The sequence below is a fragment of the Barbus barbus genome (assembly GCF_936440315.1).
Source record: "Barbus barbus genome assembly, chromosome: 15".
Classification (NCBI taxonomy): Eukaryota; Metazoa; Chordata; class Actinopteri; order Cypriniformes; family Cyprinidae; genus Barbus; species Barbus barbus.
In genome coordinates this window covers 23,107,235-23,127,138 of record NC_136743.1, presented here as the reverse complement: position 1 = coordinate 23,127,138, position 19,904 = coordinate 23,107,235, and the positions used below count along the sequence as shown (strand labels likewise).

Below are 19,904 nucleotides of genomic sequence, written 5' to 3'. Positions count from 1 at the left end.
GTCAGCCTCATCTCTCCTTCATTGTAGCCCGTTCAAGAATTGCACCTAAACGACTGCACTCAGTGCCCAGACTAGAGCTCTGTGCTGCCCTCACCGGAGCCCAACTCAGTAGATTGCTAGAACGAGAGCTTACCCTGCCAATCAGCCGAACTACCCTCTGGACCGACTCAACCACGGTCTTGTCCTGGTTACACTCTGAGTCTTGTCGATTTAAGGTTTTCGTTGGCACTCGAGTGGCAGAAATTCAGGAGCTTACTGAACGACTTTCATGGCGATATGTCGACTCAGCGAAAAATCCTGCGGATGACCTCACCAGAGGTAAGAAGCTAGAAGAACTGGCTGAGCCTAACCGGTGGAGCCATGGGCCACCCTTTCTTCTTCAAAGCCCAGACAAATGGCCGACTTCACCAACAACAGTAGTGGACGAGCGTCACACAGAACTTCGCAAGTCTATATTCTGTGGAGTCACTACGACCATACCTGACAAGGAGCCTTACCTACCAGATGTGCATCAGTACACCACTTGGAGGGACCTTGTAGAGGCAACCGTACAGAAGCTTCAAGGGGCGGCAGGTAACAGCAACGCTCTTAGTGCTGATGACTACTGTACAGCTGAGATTCTTATCCTGAGAAGGGCACAGCAGGATAGCTTCACAGAGGAATTCAGCCTACTGCGAAATGGGAAACCAGTCCAACGAAATAGCCGTCTACTTGTGTTGTCTCCAGAACTGGACAAGACAGATGAACTTATTAAAGTTGGTGGCAGATTACGACGATCTGAAGACTTAGACCCAGCTGCTGTGCATCCTATCATCTTGGATCACCGCCATCCCACCACTAAGCTTCTAATCCAAGACTACGATTCTCGACTCGGCCACCCTGGCCCTGAAAGAGTGTTTGCGGAGATTCGCCGCAAGTTTTGGATCTTACGAGGTCGAGAGGCAATTCGACGATACCAGCATACCTGCACAGATTGTCGACGGTGGAAATCAAGCCCTCAAGCTCCGAAGATGGCAGACTTACCTATAGCACGCCTACGCCTTTACAAACCAGCATTTTACTCGACGGGGATGGACTGTTGACCCTTTGTAGTCAAGGTGGGCAGGCGCACCGAGAAGAGGTGGGGAATTATATTTAAATGCCTTACAACCAGATGTGTACATCTAGAGATACTCACCAATATGAATGCCGACTCCTTCTTAATGGCCTTGAGGAGGTTCATCGCCAGAAGAGGGACACCAGCTGAGTTGTTCTCCGACCAGGGAACAAACTTCCGGGGAGGAGAAAGAGAGATACGAGAGGCTATTACGGAACTGTCCCCAGAACTCCAACTCCAGCTTGCCAAACATAAGATACAGTTTCACTTCAACCCACCGGGTGCACCCCACTTCGGCGGAACGTGGGAAAGAGAAATTCGATCGGTTAAAACTGCATTTTATAGAGTAGTAGGAAGTCAAGCTGTCATGGAGGAAGTGCTTCATACTGTTCTCCTGGAAGTAGAGGGCATGTTGAATGCTAAACCATTAGGATATGTATCCTCCGACCCTAAGGACCTTGATCCGGTGACTCCAAATATTCTACTTATGGGGCGGCGGGACGGATCCCTGCCCCAAGTAGTGTACCCCAAATCCGAACTCCTGAGCAGACGCCAATGGAGACATTCCCAAATTCTGGCTGACCAGTTTTGGTCTAGTTTCATTAAGAACTATCTCCCAAGTCTACAGTCCCGTCAGAAATGGTACTCCACCTCTACAGATATAACCACAGGATCTGTGGTACTGATGGTGGACCCTCAACTGCCGAGAGCGGACTGGCCTATCGGACGTGTCACCAAAGTTTACCCCAGTGCTGATGGACACATAAGGACGGTGGATGTAAAGATCAACGACAGAACCTACACTAGACCTGTAGCCAGGCTGATTGTTCTCTCAGAGGTTCAAGATGAAGATGAGAACCGCTCCCAGGGACTGAACTAAGCACTTATTCAGGAACAAATGTGCTCCACACATTTGGGGGCGGCTGTAAGAAAGGCTGCGCAGATAACCAAAAATATCATATGCGCAACTCTGGTGCAGACTGACGCACCTCAACACAACCTAAGCGCAGACAATAAGCAATGAGCAGCGCTCTGCTATGCGCAGAGACGTAAGAAAGAGAAGCGAGTGCAGTACGTGGGCTATGTGGATGAGATTATTCCTGTTATTCGGGGATTTAATTTAGTATATTGTGTGCGTCAATGCCATATAAACCACACACACAGATACACAAGCATATATTAAAACGTCAGCTGCAAATTGTTTGCCCATGCCTACTTCAACTGTTTATTAAACATCCTTAATCCAACAATTGGTCTGGTTCCTGTGTCCTGACCGACACCCGGGAGTGATCACCACACAAAATAAGACTCAGCAATAGAACTCAAATACAGTCCTTCTAAGTCTCACTAACATTAATACTTAATTTTATTTGTGCTATCCCCAAATACAACTGTATATTATGCTTTGTTTTAGAATTATTTCTCTAAAATGTCAGACAATTCTTCTATACATTACTTTGGTGTTGTCTGTATATAATTCTTTTGTGTAGACCCTTTTGTTGCATGTGAAATAAACGACTGAAGATTTTACTGTGGTTTTCTTTTGTCTAGTTGGATGTCATTTGGCCAGAAAAAAACTAAAAGCTACATTTTGGACCAGATTTTTTTAGAGATAGTAAAGTCATAAAGTTTCAGTTACTCGCTACTTATATGTTTTATGGACTTCGCTATACCCCATTTCTGGTTCAGCAGTTTTGTTCTGTATCAACACAATCCATTGACAAATGCTTTTCTTTTAGGCAATTTTCTCCAGAACTTGATTGTGGGTAAATATTTAATTTTCAGTCTTTAAGGAATAAATGTGCTTCTCATCAACAGACTTGCTGTCTCGTGTTTGTCTCTGCTGGATTTGGGTATTGATCCACAGATCCATCACTTGTCCAACCCAATGCCATTTTATGTCTAGACTCTTTTGGAGTTTGTTAATCTCATCAATTATTAATCTCTGTTTGTGATATTTGGTCATGGAGAGAACAACAGTGTTCACAAAGGAGATTAGTTTGGACTGCTGAAGAAATGCCCTAAATTATGTCCCTCTGGCCTAATTCAGGGGTCTGAGAGGATTGTGAAGTGTTGATAAACTGTTGCTAGAGCAATACGTGTAAGTGTTTAGACAGTCCCACATGAGGAAGTAGAGAGATATATCTGTTGATGCATAGTCTGTCTGTACTCCCAGAGCTGAGCTAGTGACTCTATGAGGACCTTGATAAGCTGGCCAGAAACCGTGCAACCCAGGCACATGAAAAATAAATTTTTGCATTATATTGATTGCTTATTGCATGTTGTGCTGTGGTTTCAAAGTGAAATGTCCAGTGAGTGGCTCAAAAAAGCATGTTAAATTTCTCTTTTTACCTTGTTTTTACACAACTTTGAGCTTTTTGTCAAACCCATGTTTCACGGGAGTTGTACCCGAGCACTCTGCATCGCATAAACAGTCAGTTTACTACATAAGAAAACCTGTACATGGAGCTGGATATGTGATGCAAACATTAAAATGTATTTGTTTACAAATCATGCATTATGGTAAAGGTGTTTTAGGTGATAACATATTATTCTGCATGTGAAAATTTAGTCTTTGCTAATCTGCCCTTTAATCATAATTTGAAAAAGGAACCAAAAGTTATTGGCGTTTTACTGCCTGTAGTGTTCATTTTAGCTGGAATCTGCTGCAAATTGTATGTATAGGCAAGTTTTGCAAAAATGTAGTTAGATGCATATTTTTCAATGAGCCTGGGTTGGAAACATGACTTGTTTTTTGCACATCACAGAAAATTTTTGTAATATATGAGGTGTCTCATTAAATGCTATTCATTTGGTGGTTGTAACAGTAAGACTCCCAAAAGGTGAAGGCTTGTTACAGCAGTGTGCTATAAAGAATAAATGTGACTTGAAGTGTTCATCTCCACTGTCCAATTGAAGCAGCTGTATCAAGATGATCTGCTTAAAGGGATTTCTGTGTAAGATGTCGCCTCACCTGTCTTAAGTCTCTTAAGCCTTGACCTTTGTTGTAACTAGCTTTCATATGCTGACCTAAGAAAAGAATGATCCGCTGTTCCCCCACCCAGAGTTCCCTCAGTGAAAGACTGAGAGCAAGTGATAACGGATTATGCAGCTTTACACAGGGTTAATACCATATTAATGCAGTTTAGTTTGACAGATAAAGTCTCAGATGCTTTCTACATAAAGCCTAGTCCACACAGAACTGTCTTATTAACTTGTAAAATTACCAACCTCAGTCTTATCTGACATTTAGAGGTAACTAACTAACTCTTAATTCAGATATACCACGAATGCTACAGCAATAAAGTGGTAACCCATTTCTCTTACGCTCACAAAGGCTGCATTTACTAAAAATAGTAATATTGTGATTACAATATAATATAGTATATGGCAAAGCTGAATTTTCATCAGCCATTACTTAAAGGCATAGTTCACCCAAAAATGAAAATTCTGCCATTAATTACTCACCGTCATGACGTTCCAAACCCGTAAGACCTTCGTTCATCTTCAAAACAAAAACATCTTCATTCATCTTCTCCTCCTCATCCCGTCTGCAGCAGTGTGCCGCCATTGTGGAAAGAGTATCACGATACATGCTTCCTCTTCATGTAAACGACACATGCACAACTGCAGACAGGATGAGGAGAAGAATTGTAGAATAAAGTTATTTTTGTTTTCTTTGTGCACAAAGTATTCTCGTATCTTCGTGAAATTACGGTTGAACCCCTGATGTCACATGGACTATTTTACCGATGTCCTTGCTACATTTCTGGGCCTGGGAACATTGCAGTTATGTTGCTGTCTATGAAGGGGCTGAAAGCTATCGGATTTCATCAAAAATATCTTAATTTGTGTTCCGAAGATGAATGAAGTTCTTACGGATTTGGAACGACATGAGGGTGACCGTGGCATAATGGTTAAGAATTAAAGTTATTGTACGTATTGACTCAGAAGTATGCAAACGTCTTTTTGTGGGGTGCTGAACTGGCTAAACTCAGTCAACCTACTCAGACTGGATTGAACTAATTCAGTTCAGCTAATTCAGTTTCCCATTTCAGGGTAAATCAACTCCAAGTTCAGGATTCAACTCAGAGTGTGTTGAACCTCCTTATTGAAACGGGCCCCAGAACACACAAAGCACTGAAAGAAACTTCGCTTGGCACACCCCGTTATCTTTGTGTCTGGAACATCTGTATTGGCACGCGTTCTTATTGTTATCAGACTGAGACGACAACGTTCACCCGAGCATGTTGATGTTATTGTTTTTCTCAACATTAACATGTGAAACAATATAAACACAATGAACATAGGCTGACTTGAGTGTATGTACGTCCTGCACTGTAACTGGCACGGCCTGCTTTATTTTTTTCTATTTGCTCTACTTGAGCTTGAATGCTTTTGTTCTTTATATAGGCTATATATATTTTTGTTTGTTTGTTTACACACGTTTTTGACTAAAAGAAAATCTTGAGATACAATGTAACGTTGTTGTAGAACATTGTTGTGTGTAATGCCTAATCATAATTTTCTTCAGAAATGGTGACACAAACTGATTATTTAAAAAAAAAAATAACGTCTTCCTCGTTAAACGTCATTTAAATAAATGTATATTCAAATATTCTTTTTTTTTTTTTTTTTTTATGAGCCCAAACATTCGAATTCAATATTTTTAAAAATGCCCATCCCAGTTGAAAACAGCTGTGCTGCTTAATATTTTTGTGGAAACCATGATACATTTTTCATCTTTTGAACATCTTTTGTAATGTTATAAATATCTGATTAATGCAATACATTCTTGAGGAATAGAAGTGTAAATGTCTTTACAAATTTCTTACTGACTCAAAACTAGTAGTAGTGTATATTTTAATTGCCATCATTCCTATGTTTTTTTTCTCTTTACTCATTACAGAGTGCTGCTGCGGCACCCAGTCCAGTCCTAGGCAACATGCCGCCCGGTGACAGCATGCCGGGTGGACCCATGCCCCCCGGATTCTTCCAGGTGGGTCATTCCTCCTCACCCTAAATCCATAAACCATCTGTAACAATCTAACTGCAAGCCCTCAGATGTACAGACACGTGCCGCTGGTTCCACAGAGAAACCATTATGCCACGGTCTCTGGTCATCTACCAAGCTGGATGTCTGCGGGAAACCAGTCTGATTGCGACCATTAGCCACTAATGGCAGGCAGGGCTATGTGCATTCTCTAGTCTGAGAGTGGGCTCGCCTTTGCCCTGCTGAGTAGCACTAAATGTGTTGGTGGAATGTACCTTCAGCAGTGGAGTTAACGCTTTATAACTCAGAAGCTTTCTGAGAGGGTGATTCATCATAATATTATAACGAGCTCTAGGAAAATATTTATGGATATTAAGCATACAGAGAAATTTTTGTCAGACCAAATGGAGTCGTGGCCCTCCAAGAGCTTTTGTGGGAATGCAGCATGGCATAGATTTTCAGATACTGAGAGCTGCAGAACTGCAGTGGATATGCAGAAAGATTTTGAACAGTTGTTTATCTTTGGTCTTTTAGTCTATGGTTAAACCCCATTGCCCTCTAGTGGTGATATGGATGATGATTTGTAAAAACATGTACTTCAAAATTATTTTGCTTCTCAAGAAAATTCATCAGGTTTTAAGTATGTTTAGATATTTCTACAGAAAAACAAAAGAATAATAATTATTATGTAAATTTAATAGAAACAAAATGCTATTATGTGTCTCAAATTTAGTGAGGGGGAAAACTTCAAGATATATTCTAGGGAAGATATATTCTATAGAAAATTACTACATAAAATGAGTTCTAGACCATTAATACTGTGATGATTCATGGGACTATGATTCACATAATGTCTTGCAATGTGTATCAATCAATCAGAATCAAAATCGATCAAAAATTAATTCAACCACACTGTGTAATTGAAAGAAGTCTCTTATGCTCGCTGAGGCTGCATTTGTTAGATAAAAATACAATAATATTGTAACATATTCAAATAAAAAAAATATTTAAATTGTAATAATATATTTAAATATATATTTTGAAATGTAATTTATTTCGGTGTAAAGCTGACTTTTCAGCAGCCATTAAGTTCTTTAGTGTCACATGATCCTTCAGAAATCATTTTAATATTCTGATTTTGTGCTAAAGAAACATTTCTTATAATTGTCAATGTTGAAAACACCTGTGCTACTTAATGTTTTTGTGTAAACCTTAATGAATGTTTCTCAGTATTCTTTGAGCAATAGAAAGTTCAAAGGGAAATCTTTTGAACCATTATAAACATCTGTACTGTCACTTTGGATTATTTAATGCATTCTTGCTGAATAGAAGTATTAATGTCTTTAGGTATTTACATATGTACTTACTGTGTTGGTTTACTACTTGATGTCCAAATTAAAAGCTGGGTCAAACATGGCAAAACCATGTTAGAATGAAGAGTGATATCAGCTCCACATTAAACCCAATCAAACTATCTTTTGCCTTTGGCTCTGTTCTCTTCATCTGCACCTGTCGCTTTCACCTGTCATGTCTTTGTCTTCGTGCTGTCTTTCTCTTGGCATTTGACTGCTGATACTATGGCAACCTTCTCTTCCTCCCCCTACCCTCTCTGCAGGGACCACATGGTTCCCAACCCTCCCCTCACACTCAGCTTCCTCCCAACTCTAACATGATGGGGGCGCATGGACAGGTAACAGCACACATATCTATGTACACGTTCTCTCTGTTTATATGCATGTACCTGCACACATCTTGATATGCTTTTCCTAAAAAAATTCTGTTTTCCTTCCTCCTCTCTCCCTTCAGTTTTTGTATTGGCTACATGCTGTTAATTTTTTTTTAACTATATGTTACTGTATGTTCCCATATCCAGCCTTTTATGTCTCCTCGCTATGCTGGAGGACCTCGGCCACCCATCAGAATGGGTAACCCGGTAAGTCACATTAAAATGTTTCAAATAACTATTTATTAACTTTGACTTATTTTAGCACTTGACTGTCTCTGTTTCTTTAGCCTCCAGGTGGGCAGCCTTTACCTCCGAATATGATGGACCCTACACGACCAACAGGTAAGAGACTAATGAGATCAGTGTTTGTTGATGGTGAAAGTCCATTATTTGGGGTATTTTAAAAGTAGACTTCAAATTCAATTCAGCATTGTCATTTCATTTTGATGTGCAGGTCTGTTAAATTTTAATGGTGTTATTATTTGGTCAGGCCATCCAAATCTGGCACCTATGCAGAGAATGAATGCTCCTCGAGGAATGGGCCCGATGGGACCGGGACCACAGGTCTGGCTCTTATACAGTCCTAAAGCTCAACTTCACAACTGTCATTCATGAAAATCTGAGTATCTTTGCCTTAGACCCCATCAATTAGTTTTGCTCACTTCTAGGACTGGAAAATATAGTAGAAACAATTGTATCTCATTGCATTTTACCTTAGTGTTTAATGTACATCTTGTATATTATATACATATGCACGGATTATTAAAATAAATTAATAGTTTTATTCAGCAAAGATGCAAGAATTACAATAAAGACATTTATAATGTGATGATTCCTACTTCAAATAAATGCTATTGTTTTAAACTTTCTATTCATCCAGAGCATCCTGAAAAAATGATCACAGTTTCCACAAATATATTAGCAACACAACTGTTTTTAACACTGATAATGATAAATGTTTCTTGAGCACCAACTCTGCATATCAGAATGATTTGTGAAGAATAATGTGACACTGAATACTAAAGTAATGGCTGCTAATAATTCAGCTTTTTCATCACAGAAATAAATTGTTTTAAAATATATTTAAATGCAGCTTAGGTGAGTATAAGAAAGTGTACTACTGTTAAAAAATAAATAGATAGATAATTGCATAGATAGATAAGTAAATAAATGTTTTTGAAAACAGTTTTCCTCTAAACTAACTGTGTCCTTGTTTTCTCCTTTCTCATGGTGTCTTCTCGGTGTGCTGGGCATCATAGTCTGATCCTTGGTTATCATTAGAGCAGAGCTATGGAGGAGGAATGAGGCCTCCAAACTCCATGGGCCCTGGAATGCCAGGGGTGAACATGTAAGGACACTCCCAGTCTATTGTAGTATTTGTGGAATTTTACATTATGTCAGGCTGGTCAGGATGTTCAAACAAACAGTAATGACCCCAGGAGAGTTAACTTATAGATGACTCTTTTATGTCGTCTCTGCATATTAAATTAGGAAAAGAAACATTTTACCCTGTAAAGCCTGACATGAAATAATAGTCAAAAAAATATTTTATTGAACCTTTAGACAATTTTTTTTTTTTTTTTTTTTTATAAAAAACAAAAGTTGACTATGTAGAGTATCATATCTGATCATGCAGGCTTTTTTGGCTCTTACAATATGATATAGGAGAATATTGAGCTCATATTTGAGTAAAAAAAACATCCGTTTTATTCAGAGGCCCATACCAAGCAAAAAATAGGCAATTAATATTTAACTGTGAACTTCCAAGGTAAATCATTTGATTTTGAAGTGTTGCTTTAATACATAAATAGCTTTAGAAAAAGCAAGCAATAGTTTGACTCCACAGAACTGCAAAGATCATCATTAAAACAATCTTGAGCATTCAGTGTGATCTTACATACAAGAGACTTGTCTGATGTTCTTAGCAAAGTTAAAAAATAGAAACTGCTCTGTTTCTCTGTACAGGGGAGCAGGAGCAGGCAGACCGTGGCCTAATCCTAATAATGGAAACACAGTAAGATACTTCAGAAAATTGAGCTGATGTTATTAGAAGGGGAATTAGTGATTTCTGATAAATAACATTTTGGCTTCACAGATACCATATTCCTCATCATCTCCTGGAACATATGTGGTAATTGACCATTTCCTTTTCTTTCTTTTATTTTATTGTCTGTTTTGAAAGAAACTGGTTGCAGTTCTGCTTTCACAGGGTCCTCCAGGAGGAGCAGGAGGTGGTGGATGTCCTCCAGGAACACCCATCATGCCAAGTCCAGCAGGTAATGGCTTGTCACATTTCTGTCTGCTGGCCCTTTGCCATAGAAATGGTGCCTGGCTAGGGGATGTGAGAATAGTGCTTCATGGTAATTCTTTAAAAAGCATAAACCTCCACCTCTGTGTTCACAGACTCCACTAACTCGGGTGAAAACCTCTACACATTGATAAACTCAGTACCACCAGGAAGAAACAGATCTAATGTGAGTTACTACACTCCTCTGCTGCCTTTATTGTCATGTAGTGTTGATGTTTCTGTTTTAGTACTTGAACTGTGATTGTGTCTTAATCTCTCTATAAATGCTGTCTTGATGTGTGTGTTTGTAGTTTCCTATGGGTCCTGGGTCAGATGGCCCAATGGGAGGACTGGAACCACATCACATGAATGGCTCACTGGGTAAAACACCATTCACCATAGCCACTACATATATTGTTGAAAACATCTTTTACCCTTGCAGTTAGATAAATTAACATCATGTGATCTGCAAATTATGATTGTTGATTCATTTTTACTTTTCGCACAGGTTCGGGTGACATAGATGGACTCCCAAAGGTATTATTAAACCTATTATTTAGAGCTATTATTTCTTTTGAAATGGTGTGAAAACTAGCAATTAGAATCCAAACTGAACTTTACTGAAAGATTTGGGATAGGATGATTTTAAAATAAAACATTAAATGCTGATATTTTATCTAGAGTATCGATTTTTTTTTTTTAACTTTTTAAACTAAAACCTAAACCTGAATATGTTACCCTGGACCACAAAACCAGTCTTAAGTCGCTGGGGTATATTTGTAGCAATAGCCAAAAATACATTGTATGGGTCAAAATGATCGATTTTTCTTTTATGCCAAAAATCATTAGGATATTAAGTAAAGATCATGTTCCATGAAGATATTTTGTAAATTTCTTACCGTAAATATATCAAAACTTCATTTTTGATTAGTAATATGCATTGCTAAGAACTTCATTTGGACAACTTTAAAGGTGATTTTCTCAATATTTAGATTTTTTTGCACCCTCAGATTCCAGATTTTCAAATTGTTGTATCTCGGCCAAATATTATCCTATCCTAACAAACCATACATCAATGGAAAGCTTATTTATTCAGCGTTTATATGATGTATAAATCTCAATTTCGAAAAATTGACAAGATTGGTTTTGTGGTCCAGGGTCACATATAAACCTAAATAATTTTAACTTAAAAAACCATGCTCATTATAAGCTTTATAATGGATAAAATTCAACTGTTACAATTAGAATAATAAGCATTTTCATTTATCATAGAAAACCTGGAAATATCAGGGAATTTTAAATTTGTGATTTCCAAGTTTGGGAAGATCAGGGAAAATCATACAATATTAAGTCTTGGAAATTTCCATGTAGAATATACACTACCATTCAAAAGTTTGGGTGAGTGAGATTTTCTGTATTAAAAGAAATGAATACTCCTTTGGCAAGGATGCATTAAATTGATCAAAAGTGACACTAGAAACTTGTAGCTTTTCAAAAATGTGTAAATAAATGCTGTTCTTTTATTTATCAAAGAATCCTGACAACAACATTTTTATAAAATTATTAAACAACTAAACAACACTGGTAAGAATGATTTCTGAAGGATCGTGTGACACTGAAGACCGGAGTAATTGCTGCTGGAAATTCAGCTTTGCCATGACAGAAATAATTGATATTTTAAAATATATCCAAATAAAGAAGTTATTTATAGAGTTCAACTGTATTTTCGATCAAATAAATGCAGTCTTTTAAAAACACTTCAGAAATCTTAAAGACCCCATTCATTTGAATGGTAATGTACATCTTTCTTCTCAGTACTAAAATGTTTGATTAAGAGAAATTGTTCTTTGTGAATGCAATAGCAGTTATCCGAAAAAAAAATAAAAAAAATTGAAATCCTGGAAGTTCTGTATAATGGATTTGAAATTTGTTATTATAAGTTTATCAGTTATAGGTTATATATTTGTGTTCTGTATTTGTCAGTAAATGATAAAACACCACAAATAATTTATCATGCCTATAATTATACATTTTATTCTCAAAAGTGTTTCATCTACTAGAAGTATCAGTAAACTAAAAAATACTGCTGACTGACATCTTGGTGGGGGTTTCTTCTTTACAATCTCAGAACTCTCCTAATAATCTAAGCAGCATGAGTAACCCGCCAGGAACGCCACGAGATGACAGTGAACTAGGTGGAAGTTTTCTACACTCTTTCCAAAATGAAAACGTGAGTGCCAAACACACAAACATATGACTTTAAGTATGGTGCATTAATCCTTTACATTTATGTGTGCATATGTGTTTACCGGTGTCTAGATGTGTGTTTTGGTGCATACATATTACATGTTTATTCTGTTGAGGGAAGTTTGAGCAACCTTTGGAGAGTCTTGTATGAGTGAATGTCTTGTTTGTATGAGCTATGTATTATATATTTCTGCATTTACCATTATTGTAAATAATGGAAATATATTTCTGTTTCATTTGTGTATGTGTTTTTTGTTATATTTGAATGCCGCTGTAAGGTCAATGTCAATTTTTGTATTTGGACTTGAGGACCCCCTCGAAAACGAGATGGTTCATCTCAAGGGTTATTCCTCTTCAATAAATAAATAAAATGTCAAATACTTAATGATGGATTTTGGGGGGCCTGTATAAATTAACTTTTCTCTTCCTTCAGTACTCACCGACAATGACAATGAGCGTGTGAAGGATGAGCTCCGGCACCAAGACACCACATGTCTTAAAGAACAAGGACCAACCTCACCAAGAACCAGAGTGAGTCTAACCTCACATATCCATAGGAACCAGATCCTACCGCAGCTCTGGATGAGGTGGATGCCTCTCATTTCAGCACGGATAGAGGAAGGACCTGTCTGAGATGAGAGCTACATCATTTTAAACCACTCTAATATTTTCGTATAATTTAAACATAGAAGCCCACACACACCAAGACAACATAAATTTGCTTCTTTTTGTTAAGTGGATCTCAAAATTTCAGTACCATGACAACATTTACACTGTGGATGTAATGCAGAATACTATGTACTTCAGTGAGATGTGCAGCATTTGTGTAACATTCCTTTAGAGTATTTGTAGGATCCAATCTCTGAAATTTTCAAAAATGAATCCCGAAGAACAGCTTTGGCTACAGTAGATTTGATATGCTCCAATGCGAATGACAAAAAATATCTATCATTCTGCTATCATTTCCTTTATCGCATACTTGGACTGTTAGCAAAATTAAAATGACTACTTCTGTTCAATGTCATAATATTTTATAACAATGGATTTTACCGAAGCCTTTTAATGAGCCTAATGTGGGACATTTTGACATTTTTCCAGTTTTCCATGGGACACTCAGAAGATGACATGAAATTAAGAGTGTTTTTGGGTGGGAGTTTGGTCAAACATAACACTTCATCATGCAACATTGAATCTCATCTCACTGACTTAGTTTTCATTTTCCTTTGTGCTGTTGTATTGTTTTGACCCATTGCTGTTTGCCTTTAGTCACAGTTAAAAATGTGCCGCAAAGACCCAAAAGTTTTTTAACTAAGCTTAGGCAAGAAAGAATGCCCTCTCACATTCAACTGCTTTTATTTCCTTCAAATTTTTTGGAGATGTGTAAATATTTGTATTAACAAATTCATCAGCTGAAACGAACTGAACAAGTTTCACAGATGTGGTGAACAGAAACTGAATACTGAGTCCCTGAATAAAGGGGGTGTCTATATCAAAAGTAAAAAGTCTTGTGTGACCACCACACAGTTATTTGCATGCATCTGGGGGGACATGTGGTTAGCCGCTGTGCGGACAATTAGCTGTCCTTCCCATCTCCCTGTTCACTGAACAAACTTGAAAAACGGCTTCAACACTTTCCAAAAAATTAGATTTTTGTAAAATTATCTTTATAATATAGTATGCTGAGAAAGGGGTGATTCTTTTTTTTACTGCGTTTATATATTTTAAGTTTCTCTTCCCTAGTCTGTCTTAATATTGTACCGCCTTACTTGACCTGTTACATGTTGTTTAGCCTTTACTGTATGTATTATGTTCCTTGGAATACAGTGAAATGACTTGTGTAATTTTTATGATTAAATTATTTTTTGTTTATATAACTATTTCAAGTCTCATCTCTTCTGCAAGTAAATATGTATGATAAATATTTATTTCAATATTAGTTAAGAGACATTCAAATGAACAGTCAAGTTTAGTCTCAACTGCCAACATTTTATTCACAGTTCTTCAGTAATTCTGGCAAAGGTGCTTTGGTCTGTTCACACTGCTCCATGTAAGTAGAGTGCCAGGAACTTCTTGAAGGTGTTAGGCTGATATCCTGACAAGCCAGCAGGGACCTATAATGAAGAGCATGACATGTTCAGTTAACAAACCAACAACGACAAAACTTGACACCACCTTCATATATCTCACAACTCAGTTACTGGAATTCTTATTTGTTGAGCACAGAATTCCAAGTATTGTTCAGCACTCTCTAAGCAAGTAACATTTCCTTATAAGCAAAAAATAAACAGTAGCTTTCTTCACAGCACAATTCGTCAAAATCAAATGCAAATACATACATTGTTTAACCATATTTAATATCAACAACCAAATTTAAGAACCTTGTCATTAAATAAAGTTAAAATTTGTTTTGGATGTTGGATAGGCCATACACTCCTGATATTTCAAAACAGTTTTGACTGAAGTCTCTTACGCTTACCTAGGCTGAATTTATTTGATTAAATTATTTTATATATATATTTTAAAGTAACTTTTTTCTATTTTAAAGTATTTCAAAATTAATTTCTTTGTTGGCAAAGCTGAATATTTAGCAGCATTACTCCAGTCTTTAGTGTCACATGATCCTTCCAAAAATAATTCTAATATGATCTGGTTCTCAAGAAACACTTCTTATCAATGTCAAAAAAGCAGCACAACTGGGTTGTTTTTGTTTGTTTGTTTTTTCAAAATTTGCAGCATTTATTTAAAAATAGAATTTTTTCAGTAACATTATTAATGTCACAATCAATTTTATGCACTATTTATTAAAAAAAGTATTAATATCTTTCAAAGAACAATTGAAATCAAAGTTAATTTATCTGAATTAACTCTTTACCTGAACAACTTTCTTCTTGATAAGAGGCTTGACCTTGGCAAACTCATAGAGAGACTGGTCCTCGTCCACCCATGCCAGATTCTTCACTCCACTGTCAGACTGCAGGTCAGTCGTGTTGAGCTGAAATACCACAAACTGGAAGAGACGGCCATTAGTGGCCACGCTCTGCACCACGATGGGCTTCTCCAGGACACTGGGCTCCTTCTGCAGAAAGATGAGAGAACATCTGCAAACTACGTTTTTGCTTTATATCATTACTGACAAATTCAACTGAACATGCAGACTACAAAGTAAGTAAATATTTAAGACACGTCGTCCACACTGTTTTTTTACTAAATTAACACGGAAGAATGATTCAGAATCATGTTTATTTATATGTGTAATATAGGAAAACACAGTAACAAACACCACATATTTACCCACATACATTTTGCACTAAAAGATTTGGAGATTTTAGCGAAAATTTTTTACTTGTGTAAAACATTGAAACAGTTTGAACTGATTCACAACAATAAGCAGTATATACAACCTTGTTTAAGACCAAGTAAAGATTTTATTTAATATTTTTGTGGAAACCATGATAGTTTTTTTTTTTCAGGATTCTTTGATAAATTGAAATTTTGAAGGAACTGCATTAATTTGAAAAAATGTTATGGTCCCAAAACTTTTGAACAGCAGTGTACGTCATGTTGCCAAGCCCTTATCAATAGTTGTAATCAATGTTTTAATGATGCAAGGATCTTACCCCATACAAGGCTTGTGCTCGAGCCAGCGCATTTCCAAAGGCGAACATAACCATTTTAGCACGGAGCTGTTCAGGAAGGAGTTTTGGGGCATTTCCCATCTCCATCAGGAAGAGAGTGTGAGCATGAGGGTAAGGATAGTCCTCTCTGAATCCTGTCGAAAGGGAAGCAAGCAATTAATTAACCGCTAATATTTCTTTTTGCCATTATGTAAAAATGATTTCAAATTAAACATGCTAAAAATCACTTTGATTTAAGAAACACTGACTGATTGACCACTGTAATAAATGACTTTCGGTTTTCCAGGAATTAGCTGTGAGTGATTGTGAATGAAGTCAGTGGCTGACCTGTGTCGTTCTTCTCCTGGTAAACATGTGTGTTCTGAAGGTCAATGGTGGGCGCAATGGGGTAGAAGGTCTCCAGAGCCTGGTCAGCAGTGCTCTGGATCTGCTCCTGTCCAGCCACCACCGGTAAAGGGGTCATGGAGTTCAACAGCAACCCATTCTGACCTCTGACCTGAAACACGTCCTCTCCTGTGAACAGATGGATTTTGCATATTTGATCTAAATACAGCTTTGTCAATAAAAAACACATAAATGCTGTTTCTATTTCATTAAGGAAGTCTGAAATCACTATTTTCGCAAAAATATTAAGCTATTCAGTTGTTTTCAACAACGATAAGTTTCTGAAAGACTGAATGATTTCAGAAGGATCATGTGACACTAAAGACTGGAGTAATAATACTGAAATTCAGCTTTGCCATCACGGGAATATATCACATTTAAATAGCAAAATATTTAACTTTCTTAATGTTTTCAATGTATTTTTGATAAAATAAATTCAGCTTTGGTGAGCATACAACCTCAAACCTTTCTATGTGTATATACAGTAGCCAGTATAAATCTGGTCTCAGACTGTTGCCCAATATAAACCCACAAACTATACACCCACCTCTCCTCCAGGTCGCTGCTAAACTGTATTTCTCAGCAAGAATCCTCTTGGCCAGCTCAGGATGAGTGACCTGCAGGCCTCCACACAGGTGAAGCAGTCTGTTTAAGAGCGAGGGACTATAGAGCAAAAGAAAATACACATAAAACTCATTTTATTAACTATTTGATGGTTCATACAAAACAGGATATGATCATTTCCAATTCACCGAACGTATGTTCCCAAGTGTCATGTCTTTTCGTGTCAATGTCAATATGGCCTTTTCATGCTCGTGGTGTGACGGGTTTTTGTGAGAAGGAAAATGTTAAGGGCCAGCAGTAGTTGGGAGATAAAACAGCCACCAAAGGGCAGATTTTAACCAGGGAGATGAGAGATATCAAAGAGGCTCTTATGAATGGCAGACCTCCCAGGAGCAGAATTAATTAATAAAGGCTTTACAGAGCCGCTACCTGCTGGGGATGCAGACTGGCCCGTGTTTAATGACCGTCATTAAATTCAAAACGCCATCAGAGCGACACAGCCCGGGCCAAATGCCACCTTCCATTTTAAAGCTGTTGAGCCAATTATGAAGCGCTGGGTGAGAAGGGACAGTAGCTGGCGTGCACGCTTCATTCAACCGTGAGTCTGTTTATGGTGCAAAGATGAAGTGAACTGCATGAATTGCACACTGTATGTCATGTTTATAGTTATTAACAGGGTACATTGGTGTTATATGGATGAGCATCTACATAATGTTGTTAAACATACCCATCACTGAATGATTATTCAATCACAAGATGAACACACATTATTTTACAAACTTTCATCAATAACATAGACAACGCTTAATCAGAAACAGTACCACCAACTAAGACTACCCACAAAAAGGAAACTGTGGTTGTTGTTTACATATTGAGCATGTGCAAATTTCCTGTCTAACTGAACAGGTTTTTTTTTTTTATAGAAGACAGAGGGCAAAAGTCAAACTTGCGAGGTTTACTGTTCAGTTTCTAGGATTTTATTTACATTACATTTACATTTATTCATTTAGCTGATGCTTTTATCCAAAGCGACTTACAATTGCTATACATGTCAGAGGTCGCATGCCTCTGGAGCAACTAGGGGGTTAAGTGTCATGCTCAGGGACACATTGGTGTCTCACAGTGGATTCGAACCCTGGTCTCTCACACCAAAGGCATGTGTCTTATCCACTGCGCCATCACCACCCCACCATACTTTTTGTTAACTGTACAAAAGTACTGCTGTTTTTGTCTTTCTAACTTGTTACGTGCTTGCTTGACGCACAAGGCCAAACCTCTCAAGCATTAAACAAGCACGTTTGAGCTTTATCATATTTTAGAGAATATTAAATATATTTTATGTTCTACAGAAGACTGAAAGTCATACAGGTTTGTAATGACATGAGGGCAAGAAAATGACAGAATTTCCTTTTTTGTTTCAACCAATTAATTTAAGGAAGGATGGTTTTTAAGTTATGAAATAGTTTGCAGTATGTAATAATGTAAAGCACAAAACATTGTTGGGCTTCAGAAAAAACACAGGCTCAATAACTATTTTAAAAAATCATTAATCAAATGATCAACTCAGAAAACAAGCTCATGAGTTTAATACAAAAATATACAAAAGACAGATGGTCAGCGCATATGTGTTCTAGTTTTTTGAAAAAGTCACTGGCGTCATGATAGCCTGTCCAGTTATTTTATTAATGTGTCATTACTTCTTTAATGAAGATCAATTTCTAATTAAGGAAATATGTTTGAGACAAAGCCATTTTTAAGGTCAGTCTTGTTTCTAAACAACGGAAGTGAGATCAGTAATACAGTCAGGGTACCCACCAGAACCTTTCTCTGGGTGGCCGGTGTTCTGTTGTGTCCCACAGTCTGGAATTTTTAATGCTGTTCTGTACTCTCTCATCTTGATTCTCAATCTGATTGGCTGGATCTTCAGCAAGGGTGAGAATTTGATCAGGTAACCCTTTAATGAGGACTGACTTACTGAGCCAGAGGGCTTGTCGAACGCCTACAGACAAATCAGTCACACATTATCTGCTGTTATACACATAACAAACCAAAGTTTATATATATATATATATATATATATATATATATATATATATATATATATATATATTTATATAAATGCACAGAAACACTATAACTACCTTCCAGCACATTGGTCCTCTGATTGAATATGTAACATGGTTTGTCTTTATACAGAGGCATATCTTCTAGTTTAGGGGACTGATAGTGATACGGTTCTTTCCATCCACGTTCCCAGGGAGGAAACTTCGGCTTTGCCAATCCAGGGACGAAGTGCATCCTGTCAGCATAAGTGATCGGCTCCAGTCCGGCTATTTCATGGACCACTCGAGGTTTTTTTCTCGGAAGAATCTTCCCATATAAGCAAGAGCTGGTGGATAAGCAGCGACGTCCATGAGGGATCATAATGAGGACACAATGACAGTCTTTTGAATAAATGTTTTGAGTTATTTTAGGAGCCGACGTGCTGATTCTTTGCATTGTTGCTTTAAAAAATTTTACTAGCATGTATAATCGATGTCTGAAATTAATATACTAGTCTATGTACAACAAAACCAAATGATGTTCTTCGTTGCACTCAGGAGGCGGCCATTATTGTGTGACGTCACGTGGGAAGTCTGTCTTCTTCTGGAAACAGTGAACGGATATTATGCATCACTGCCATCTATCGATCATTGCAGGTTACTGCATAACCGTACTCGAGGCAATATGCACTCACTGGCCACTTTATACACCTTGCTAGTACTGGGTTGGACCCCCTTTTACCTTCTGACCTGCTGTAATTCTTTGTGCACATCCATGAGGCAAATCTATAGTTTCACCACATCCCAAACATGCTCTTCTGAATTGAGATCTGGTGAATGTGGAGGCCATTTGTCCTCACTGCAGAACACAAGATCCAGGGGGCGTGGTTGATCTAGATCCAACTCCTCCCACCTTACATATACCTGAAT

At 37.6% G+C, this 19,904-nt stretch overlaps 2 protein-coding genes across 3 annotated transcripts in view; one reads left to right on the top strand and one right to left on the bottom strand.

Annotated features, from left to right (window-relative positions):
• The window catches only part of LOC306881717 (single-stranded DNA-binding protein 3-like), a 37,167-nt gene extending 22,942 nt beyond the window's left edge, over positions 1-14,225 (top strand). The window contains exons 5-18 of one of the 2 annotated variants that reach the window (XM_079435946.1): positions 6,006-6,095; positions 7,705-7,779; positions 7,963-8,022; positions 8,103-8,157; positions 8,306-8,379; positions 9,075-9,163; positions 9,781-9,829; positions 9,911-9,946; positions 10,025-10,091; positions 10,219-10,289; positions 10,414-10,483; positions 10,611-10,639; positions 12,231-12,332; positions 12,783-14,225. In XM_079435946.1, coding sequence (XP_079292072.1) covers positions 6,006-6,095; positions 7,705-7,779; positions 7,963-8,022; positions 8,103-8,157; positions 8,306-8,379; positions 9,075-9,163; positions 9,781-9,829; positions 9,911-9,946; positions 10,025-10,091; positions 10,219-10,289; positions 10,414-10,483; positions 10,611-10,639; positions 12,231-12,332; positions 12,783-12,812 — 897 coding nt within the window. In that variant the 3' untranslated portion in view covers positions 12,813-14,225. The remainder of the gene's footprint in view (positions 1-6,005; positions 6,096-7,704; positions 7,780-7,962; positions 8,023-8,102; positions 8,158-8,305; positions 8,380-9,074; positions 9,164-9,780; positions 9,830-9,910; positions 9,947-10,024; positions 10,092-10,218; positions 10,290-10,413; positions 10,484-10,610; positions 10,640-12,230; positions 12,333-12,782) is intronic. The other variant, XM_079435947.1, reaches the window with a different exon arrangement.
• LOC306881716 (large ribosomal subunit protein mL37-like) lies at positions 13,687-19,580 on the bottom strand. The gene is made up of 7 exons (XM_079435945.1): positions 19,074-19,580; positions 18,748-18,931; positions 16,916-17,031; positions 16,312-16,497; positions 15,967-16,118; positions 15,222-15,425; positions 13,687-14,460 (listed from the first exon to the last, which is right to left on the bottom strand). The coding sequence occupies exons 1-7, from the start codon at positions 19,456-19,458 to the stop codon at positions 14,383-14,385; spliced, it is 1,305 nt and encodes a 434-aa protein (XP_079292071.1). The 5' UTR covers positions 19,459-19,580; the 3' UTR covers positions 13,687-14,382.
• Positions 19,581-19,904: the final 324 nt, after the last annotated feature.

Bases quoted from the DNA above. Each gene is read 5' to 3' on its own strand.
- LOC306881716 (XM_079435945.1), bottom strand. From the start codon at position 19,458: ATGCTAGTAAAATTTTTTAAAGCAACAATGCAAAGAATCAGCACGTCG. The intron at 18,932-19,073 runs GTAGTTATAGTG...ATTTGTCTGTAG, and splicing joins GAGGACCAATGTGCTGGAAG to GCGTTCGACAAGCCCTCTGG. The intron at 15,426-15,966 runs GTAAGATCCTTG...ATCTTTCTGCAG, and splicing joins GAGCACAAGCCTTGTATGGG to AAGGAGCCCAGTGTCCTGGA.